At 47.3% G+C, this 10,000-nt stretch overlaps 1 protein-coding gene across 1 annotated transcript in view; it reads right to left on the bottom strand.

Annotated features, from left to right (window-relative positions):
* Positions 1–2,874: 2,874 nt before the first annotated feature.
* pipox (pipecolic acid oxidase) overlaps positions 2,875–10,000 on the bottom strand; it is a 46,469-nt gene continuing 39,343 nt past the window's right edge. The window contains exon 8 of the mRNA XM_072456208.1: positions 2,875–3,078. Within this exon, the coding sequence (XP_072312309.1) occupies positions 2,948–3,078 (131 nt within the window). The 3' untranslated portion in view covers positions 2,875–2,947. The remainder of the gene's footprint in view (positions 3,079–10,000) is intronic.

Below are 10,000 nucleotides of genomic sequence, written 5' to 3'. Positions count from 1 at the left end.
TATAGTTTCAGACAGTTACACGTGTTATAGTTTCAGACAGTTACATGTTATAGTTTCAGACAGTTACACGTTAGTTTCAGACAGTTACATGTGTTATAGTTTCAGACAGTTACATGTTATAGTTTCAGACAGTTACACGTGTTATAGTTTCAGACAGTTACATGTTATAGTTTCAGACAGTTACATGTTATAGTTTCAGACAGTTGCACGTGTTATAGTTTCAGACAGTTACATGTGTTATAGTTTCAGACAGTTACATGTTATAGTTTAAGACAGTTACATGTGTTATAGTTTCAGACAATTACATGTGTTATAGTTTCAGACAGTTACACGTTATAGTTTCAGACAGTTACATGTTATAGTTTCAGACAGTTACATGTGTTATAGTTTCAGACAATTACATGTGTTATAGTTTCAGACAGTTACACGTTATAGTTTCAGACAGTTACATGTTATAGTTTCAGACAGTTACATGTTATAGTTTCAGACAGTTGCGCGTGTTATAGTTTCAGACAGTTACATGTGTTATAGTTTCAGACAGTTGCATGTTATAGTTTCAGACAGTTGTGCGTGTTATAGTTTCAGACAGTTACATGTTATAGTTTCAGACAGTTACACGTTAGTTTCAGACAGTTACATGCTATAGTTTCAGACAGTTACATGTGTTATAGTTTCAGACAATTACATGTGTTATAGTTTCAGACAGTTACACGTTATAGTTTCAGACAGTTACATGTTATAGTTTCAGACAGTTACGTGTTATAGTTTCAGACAGTTGCGCGTGTTATAGTTTCAGACAGTTGCATGTTATAGTTTCAGACAGTTACATGTTATAGTTTCAGACAGTTACACGTTAGTTTCAGACAGTTACAAGTTATTGTTTCAGGTTCATTCACTTTGACCTTTTTCCATGTACTTTATGTTCAAAGTGTGTTCTTGTGATCCATAATCTATGAGGTGCGCCTCCTGTAGGCGGAGCATGGACTGTACACGGGGACGAGGGGGAGTATAAACTGACTCACACCTGGGGTAGTTCTGAAGAAGTCCAACTGCAGGTGGCGCTGTCGTTCTGCTGGTGCACACGTCACAGTCACATTACATCCCAGCAGGGCCTAGGGCCTGTTGTTCCCTGTTGTTCCCTGTTGTTTCCTATTGTTCCCTATTGTTCCCTGTTGTTCCCTGTTGTTCCCTGTTGTACCCTATTGTTCCCTGTTGTTTCCTATTGTTCCCTGTTGTTCCCTGTTGTACCCTATTGTTCCCTGTTGTTCCCTATTGTTCCCTGTTGTTTGTTCCCTGTTGTTCCCTGTTGTTTCCTATTGTTCCCTATTGTTCCCTGTTGTTCCCTGTTGTACCCTATTGTTCCCTGTTGTTCCCTATTGTTCCCTGTTGTTTGTTCCCTGTTGTTTCCTATTGTTCCCTATTGTTCCTTGTTGTTCCCTGTTGTTCCCTATTGTTCCCTGTTGTTCCCTATTGTTCCCTGTTGTTCCCTGTTGCTTGTTCCCTGTTGTTCCCTATTGTTCCCTGTTGTTCCCTGTTGCTTGTTCCCTGTTGTTCCCTATTGTTCCCTGTTGTTCCCTGTTGCTTGTTCCCTGTTGTTCCCTATTGTTCCCTGTTGTTCCCTGTTGCTTGTTCCCTATTGTTGCACAACCACTGAACACGCCCATGGATCACACACCCTTCCTCCTGCTACGACAAGTCAACAATGAGTGAACGGGCGCATTCCTCCAAAAACACTCCAAACACTGGTGGCATCGGGGGTCCCCGACGGGAGGTGAAGGTCCCCGACGGGAGGTGGAGGTCCCCGACGGGAGGGGGGGACGATTGCTCAAGGAATTTAGCACAAAAGTCTATGAGACTCATGTTTGTAGCTGTAGCTGTAGCGATGACGGAAACCTCACATTTTATTTCCCTTTCTATGTAAAGCAAAGAGACACGCTAGTGTCATGATTCAGCAGGTGTAATTAAAGGAAAATGGTGGCTCGTTAGCGCCCCCTCCTCTTGTGTTGTCGGGTGGTGTGACAGGGGCCGATTATTGCCGCTTGCGGCTATTTTTATTATTATGATTCACAGAGAAGCAGATCTAGTTGTTTCCTGGAGAAGTTTCTCTGCTGATGCTCTGTGTGGGCGGGAACAGCGCCCCCTAAAGGTCAAAGGGCAGATGACTTGAAGTGAATGTGGAACGACATTAGGATTCTGGACACGTGTTTCCAGTGTTACACTTTATAAAGACACGAGAAGCTCTGATCTGAGAATATGAGATGTTCTGAAGGAAACTGTAATAGCTCTGTGTGTGTGTGTGTAGCTCTGTGTGTGTGTAGCTCTGTGTGTGTGTGTAGCTCTGTGTGTGTGTGTGTAGCTCTGTGTGTAGCTCTGTGTGTGTGTGTATAGCTCTGTGTGTAGCTCTGTGTGTGTGTGTGTAGCTCTGTGTGTGTGTAGCTCTGTGTGTGTGTGTGTAGCTCTGTGTGTGTGTGTGTAGCTCTGTGTGTGTGTGTGTAGCTCTGTGTGTGTGTGTAGCTCTGTGTGTGTGTGTAGCTCTGTGTGTGTGTGTGTAGCTCTGTGTGTGTGTAGCTCTGTGTGTGTGTGTAGCTCTGTGTGTGTGTAGCTCTGTGTGTGTGTGTAGCTCTGTGTGTGTGTAGCTCTGTGTGTGTGTGTAGCTCTGTGTGTGTGTAGCTCTGTGTGTGTGTAGCTCTGTGTGTGTGTGTAGCTCTGTGTGTGTGTAGCTCTGTGTGTGTGTGTAGCTCTGTGTGTGTGTAGCTCTGTGTGTGTGTGTAGCTCTCTGTGTGTGTAGCTCTGTGTGTAGCTCTGTTGGTAGCTTCAGGCTTTAGTTTGAATAAATAAATACACTGAAGATAAAGTAAACAGTTGTTTATTGTTTGTCGGATTCAGTTTCATCTTCTGTTTTGCTCCGGAACATTCCGGAACAGTCAAACACGTGTCAATGAGGTCATTAAAGAGCTGATCTGGTCTGACCCTGGAAGCGGCGGATCCTGAAAGGTGAAAGGTCATGGGTCGGCACCTCGCCCAGGCTCAGCTCACACAGAATCTTCCCGATGAGCGGCCCGAACTTGAACCCGTGACCTGGAAAACAAGAGTCACAGGTCACAGGTCACATGACACACGTAACATGACACGCGTCACATGACACAGGTCACATGTCACAGGTCACATGACACACGTCACACGACACACGTCACACGACACACGTCACATGACACACGTCACATGACACGCGTCACATGTCACAGGTCACATGACACACGTCACACGACACACGTCATACGACACACGTCACATGACACACGTCACATGACACGCGTCACATGTCACAGGTCACATGACACACGTCACACGACACACGTCATACGACACACGTCACATGACACACGTCACATGACACGCATCACATGTCACAGGTCACATGACACACGTCACACGACACACGACACGCGTCACATGTCACAGGTCACATGACACACGTCACACGTCACATGACACACGTCACAGGTCACATGACACACGACACACGTCACACGTCACACGACACAGGTCACATGACACACGTCACACGACACGTCACACGTCACATGTCACACGACACCCGTCACATGACACGCGTCACATGTCACATGACACGCGACACGCGTCACGCGTCACACGTCACATGACACGCGTCACATGACACACGACACCCGTCACATGTCAGTTTGGGTTCAGAGGTCAAGAAGAGTCAACAGTTTCTGATTAAAAAGTTTTTTTTTATCTTCTTTAAACTTAGGTTAGAAGTAAAAAGTTTAAATTATCTGGACCTGGTTTAGACCTGGTTTAGTTCTGGTTTAGTCCTGGTTTAGTCCTGGTTTAGACCTGGTTTAGACCTGGTTTAGACCTGGTTTAGACCTGGTTTAGACCTGGTTTAGTTCTGGTTTAGACCTGGTTTAGTCCTGGTTTAGTCCTGGTTTAGACTTGGTTTAGACTTGGTTTAGTCCTGGTTTAGACCTGGTTTAGACCTGGTTTAGTCCTGGTTTAGACTTGGTTTAGACTTGGTTTAGACCTGGTTTAGACCTGGTTTAGACCTGGTTTAGACCTGGTTTAGTCCTGGTTTAGTCCTGGTTTAGACTTGGTTTAGTCCTGGTTTAGTCCTGGTTTAGTCCTGGTTTAGACCTGGTTTAGGCCTGGTTTAGTCCTGGTTTAGACTTGGTTTAGACCTGGTTTAGACCTGGTTTAGACCTGGTTTGGACCTGGTTTAGTCCTGGTTTAGTCCTGATTTAGACTTGGTCTAGTCCTGGTTTAGTCCTGGTTTAGTCCTGGTTTAGTCCTGGTTTAGACCTGGTTTAGACTTGGTTTAGTCCTGGTTTAGTCCTGGTTTAGACTTGGTTTAGTTCTGGTTTAGACCTGGTTTAGACCTGGTTTGGACTTGGTTTAGACCTGGTTTGGACCTGGTTTAGTCCTGGTTTAGTCCTGGTTTAGACTTGGTTTAGACTTGGTTTAGTCCTGGTTTAGACCTGGTTTAGACCTGGTTTAGACCTGGTTTAGACCTGGTTTAGACCTGGTTTAGTCCTGGTTTAGTCCTGGTTTAGACTTGGTTTAGTCCTGGTTTAGTCCTGGTTTAGTCCTGGTTTAGACCTGGTTTAGACCTGGTTTAGTCCTGGTTTAGACTTGGTTTAGACTTGGTTTAGTCCTGGTTTAGACCTGGTTTAGACCTGGTTTAGTCCTGGTTTAGACTTGGTTTAGACTTGGTTTAGACCTGGTTTAGACCTGGTTTAGACCTGGTTTAGTCCTGGTTTAGTCCTGGTTTAGACTTGGTTTAGTCCTGGTTTAGTCCTGGTTTAGACCTGGTTTGGACCTGGTTTAGTCCTGGTTTAGACCTGGTTTAGTCCTGGTCTAGTCCTGGTTTAGACCTGGTTTAGTCCTTGTTTAGACCTGGTTTAGTCCTGGTTTAGACTTGGTTTAGACTTGGTTTAGTTCTGGTTTAGACCTGGTTTAGTCCTGGTTTAGACCTGGTTTGGACTTGGTTTAGACCTGGTTTAGACCTGGTTTAGACCTGGTTTAGACCTGGTTTAGTCCTGGTTTAGTCCTGGTTTAGTCCTGGTTTGGACCTGGTTTAGACCTGGTTTGGACCTGGTTTAGACCTGGTTTAGACCTGGTTTAGTCCTGGTTTAGTCCTGGTTTAGACCTTGTTTAGTCCTGGTTTAGACTTGGTTTAGACCTGGTTTAGTCCTTGTTTAGACCTGGTTTAGTCCTGGTTTAGACCTGGTTTAGTCCTGGTTTAGACCTGGTTTAGTCCTGGTTTAGACCTGGTTTGGACCTGGTTTAGTCCTGGTTTAGTCCTGGTTTAGACTTGGTTTAGTCCTGGTTTAGACCTGGTTTAGACCTGGTTTAGTCCTGGTTTAGACCTGGTTTGGACCTGGTTTAGTCCTGGTTTAGTCCTGGTTTAGACTTGGTTTAGACCTGGTTTAGTCCTGGTTTAGACCTGGTTTAGTCCTGGTTTAGTCCTGGTTTAGTCCTGATTTAGACCTGGTTTAGACCTGGTTTAGTCCTGGTTTAGTCCTGGTTTAGTCCTGGTTTAGACTTGGTTCAGACCTGGTTTAGACCTGGTTTAGACCTGGTTTAGTCCTGGTTTAGACCTGGTTTAGTCCTGGTTTAGTCCTGGTTTAGACCTGGTTTAGTCCTGGTTTAGACCTTGTTTAGACCTGGTTTAGTCCTGGTTTAGACCTGGTTTAGTCCTGGTTTAGTCCTGGTTTAGTCCTGGTTTAGTCCTGGTTTGGTCCTTGTTTAGTCCTTTTTTAGACCTGGTTTAGACCTGGTTTAGACCTGGTTTGGACTTGGTTTAGTCCTGGTTTAGTCCTGGTTTAGTCCTGGTTTAGTCCTGGTTTGGTCCTTGTTTAGTCCTGGTTTAGTCCTGGTTTAGTCCTGGTTTAGTCCTGGTTTGGTCCTTGTTTAGTCCTTGTTTAGACCTGGTTTAGACCTGGTTTAGACCTGGTTTAGTCCTGGTTTAGACCTGGTTTAGTCCTGGTTTGGTCCTTGTTTAGTCCTGGTTTAGACCTGGTTTGGACTTGGTTTAGTCCTGGTTTAGTCCTGGTTTGGACCTGGTTTGGACTTGGTTTAGTCCTGGTTTAGTCCTGGTTTAGACTTGGTTTAGTCCTGGTTCAGACTTGGTTTAGACCTGGTTTGGACCTGGTTTAGTCCTGGTTTAGACTTGGTTTAGACCTGGTTTAGACCTGGTTTAGTCCTGGTTTAGTCCTGGTTTAGTCCTAGTTTGGTCCTTGTTTAGTCCTGGTTTAGACCTGGTTTAGTCCTGGTTTAGTCCTGGTTCAGACTTGGTTTAGACCTGGTTTGGACCTGGTTTAGTCCTGGTTTAGTCCTGGTTTGGACTTGGTTTAGTCCTGGTTTAGTCCTGGTTTAGTCCTGTTTTAGACCTGGTTTGGACCTGGTTTGGACTTGGTTTAGTCCTGGTTTAGTCCTGGTTTAGTCCTGGTTTGGACTTGGTTTAGTCCTGGTTTAGTCCTGGTTTGGTCCTTGTTTAGTCCTGGTTTAGTCCTGGTTTAGTCCTGGTTTAGTCCTAGTTTGGTCCTTGTTTAGTCCTGGTTTAGACCTGGTTTAGTCCTGGTTTAGTCCTGGTTTAGACTTGGTTTAGACCTGGTTTAGACCTGGTTTAGACCTGGTTTAGTCCTGGTTTAGTCCTGGTTTAGTCCTGGTTTGGACTTGGTTTAGTCCTGGTTTAGACTTGGTTTAGACCTGGTTTAGTCCTGGTTTAGTCCTGGTTTGGACCTGGTTTGGACTTGGTTTAGTCCTGGTTTAGTCCTGGTTTAGTCCTGGTTTAGACTTGGTTTAGACCTGGTTTAGACCTGGTTTAGACCTGGTTTAGACCTGGTTTAGTCCTGGTTCAGACTTGGTTTAGACCTGGTTTAGACCTGGTTTAGTCCTGGTTTGGACTTGGTTTAGTCCTGGTTTAGACTTGGTTTAGTCCTGGTTTAGTCCTGGTTTGGACCTGGTTTGGACTTGGTTTAGACCTGGTTTAGTCCTGGTTTAGTCCTGGTTTGGACCTGGTTTGGACCTGGTTTAGACCTGGTTTAGTCCTGGTTTGGACTTGGTTTAGTCCTGGTTTGGACTTGGTTTAGACCTGGTTTAGACCTGGTTTAGTCCTGGTTTGGACCTGGTTTAGTCCTGGTTTAGACTTGGTTTAGTCCTGGTTTAGTCCTGGTTTAGTCCTGGTTTAGTCCTGGTTTAGTCCTGGTTTAGTCCTGGTTGAGTGTGTGACCAGAGCGTTTCATCTCTGGACGCTGGACCTGCGGTGACTGTTGCCATGGAAACCGTGGCAGTTGTTTCTCATGCGGCGCTTTGATGACAAATGCACCAGGTGAAGCGAGAGAGAGAGAGAGGACATGAAACACGCCCTTTACGAGTCAGATCACGTCCTGCAGGTCATGATCAGCATCAGACGCCGAGCGATGGCGGCGAGTTTGTCCCGCTCAACTGTCCTGAAGCTCCCCCCGAGTCCAGGACGTCCTCTGAGTCCAGGACAGCCCGCCCCCTGAGGGCATGGCCCCGCCCCCCTGAGGGCATCAGCGAGAGGCCCCACCCCCTGAGGGCATCAGCGAGAGGCCCCACCCCCTGAGGGCATCAGCGAGAGGCCCCACCCCCTGAGGGCATCAGCGAGAGGCCCCACCCCCTGAGGGCATCAGCGAGAGGCCCCACCCCCTGAGGGCATCAGCGAGAGGCCCCACCCCCTGAGGGCATCAGCGAGAGGCCCCACCCCCTGAGGGCATCAGCGAGAGGCCCCACCCCCTGAGGGCATCAGCGAGAGGCCCCACCCCTGAGGGCATCAGCGAGAGGCCCCACCCCCTGAGGGCATCAGCGAGAGGCCCCACCCCCTGAGGGCATCAGCGAGAGGCCCCACCCCCTGAGGGCATCAGCGAGAGGCCCCACCCCCTGAGGGCATCAGCGAGAGGCCCCACCCCCTGAGGGCATCAGCGAGAGGCCCCACCCCCTGAGGGCATCAGCGAGAGGCCCCACCCCCTGAGGGCATCAGCGAGAGGCCCCACCCCCTGAGGGCATCAGCGAGAGGCCCCACCCCCTGAGGGCATCAGCGAGAGGCCCCACCCCCTGAGGGCATCAGCGAGAGGCCCCACCCCCTGAGGGCATCAGCGAGAGGCCCCACCCCCTGAGGGCATCAGCGAGAGGCCCCACCCCCTGAGGGCATCAGCGAGAGGCCCCACCCCCTGAGGGCATCAGCGAGAGGCCCCACCCCCTGAGGGCATCAGCGAGAGGCCCCACCCCCTGCCTAAAAGAGTCCAAATGAGCCGCCGCCTTTTCATTCGCAAAAACCAAGTGTTAACGAATGTTAATGAGGTGAATGTCTGAACACCGAGAGTAGATCCAATCAGACGAGCACCTGCATGATGCCATCACCTGCATGATGCCATTACCTGCATGGTGCGACTACCTGCATGGTGCGAGTACCTGCATGGTGCTCGCACCTGCATGGTGCCATTACCTGCATGGTGCGAGCACCTGCATTTTGCGAGTACCTGCATGGTGCGACTACCTGCATGGTGCGAGTACCTGCATGGTGCGAACACCTGCATGGTGTATATATAGTATATTAGTCCAGATGGATCTGCTTTTGGATCGACAGGTGGAACTCAGTCTGACCCTTTTGACCAAGACAAATGTAAACACACTTTTACACAAACATGTGACTCTTCAATCTTCATGAGAGAGTCATTGTTCAGGCTGAAGGTCAGTGTGGCATCTCTGACTTGAGCCAATCACAGCCACTCAGAAGAAGCAGATGTTTGTGACGTTTGTGTCGCTTCAGGTGAATCCCCCAGCGAGTCGCGAGCAGCAGGACAAACAGCACCAACTCAAATGTCAAAGTCTAAAGCAAATACCACGTAATGGTGTGTGTGTGTGTGTGTGTGTGTGTGTGTGTGTGTTTTTGTGTATATGAGTGTGTGTGTGTGTGTGTGTGTGAGTGTGTGTGGAACAGAAACACAAATGTCTTATTAATTCAATCAAGTTAATTTTTTTAATCTTGTCGTTTGTGTCACAGAAACTTCTTTAAAGGTGCCATAACAGGCTTTTTCTCACGTTTCGTATTCTCTCCTAAGTGTATCATTGATAATAATAAGAGTTGTGCAACACCCTTAACATAATAGTTCAGAAATATCACCCAGACCTTGGTCCCCCTCACCAACCCGGAAATGCAGACGGCTTGGTTTGATATTGGCCCCCACCCAAGAGCCATCTGGCTCCCCCGCCCAACCCGTGACGTAGTGTGTTCCCCACAGCTGTCTGCTCCTGCCGCGCGACTGAGTGAGAAACGATAGAACTAGAGGGGGGATGGTGACACGTGCTTGCCCTTATGACTCGGTCTTGTGAACCCCCCCGACAGTTTGGAGATTGGAGGAAAGGAGATAGTCTGTACTAAAGCTAAACACTGCGTGAATCAATCAAAAAAAACACTCTGGACATAAATGAAGCACAAATAGCGATGTAAGAAGGTTAAAAGCTCTGAAAAGTCTATTTTGCATGTTTTGGGACCTTTAAAGCTCGTCACAAATTGCCTCATTAATAATCATCAGTATTTTCTCACGCCGCTGCAACAAAACAAGTCATCGTTTGACCCACGTGACCCCAAAGAAGAAGAAGGGAGGAGTAAACAAGGAGTAAACAAGGAGTAAACAAGGAGTAAACAAGGAAGACACAAGTCTGTAACACCACGAACTAAGCGAACAAAGCTCGCAGCACAGGCTAACAAGGCTAACGAGGCTAATGAAGCTAACGAGGCTAAAGAAGCTAACGAAGCTAGAGAAGCTAACGAGGCTAAAGAAGCTAACGAAACTAATGAAGTTAACAAAGCTAATGAGGCGAAAGAAGCTAACGAGGCTAAATAAGCTAAATTGGCTCCAAGCGCTAGAAAATAAAGAAAATACCGTCAACATTTGTTATAAGTCAAGTTTGAACTCTTTTGTGAACGTCACAATCACATGACATAAAACTC

Source organism: Eucyclogobius newberryi, unplaced genomic scaffold (assembly GCF_026437365.1).
Source record: "Eucyclogobius newberryi isolate DKJ021-1_F unplaced genomic scaffold, fEucNew1.0.hap1 SCAF_10, whole genome shotgun sequence".
In the NCBI taxonomy this organism is placed as follows: Eukaryota; Metazoa; Chordata; class Actinopteri; order Gobiiformes; family Gobiidae; genus Eucyclogobius; species Eucyclogobius newberryi.
This window is presented reverse-complemented; position numbering and strand designations above follow the sequence as displayed.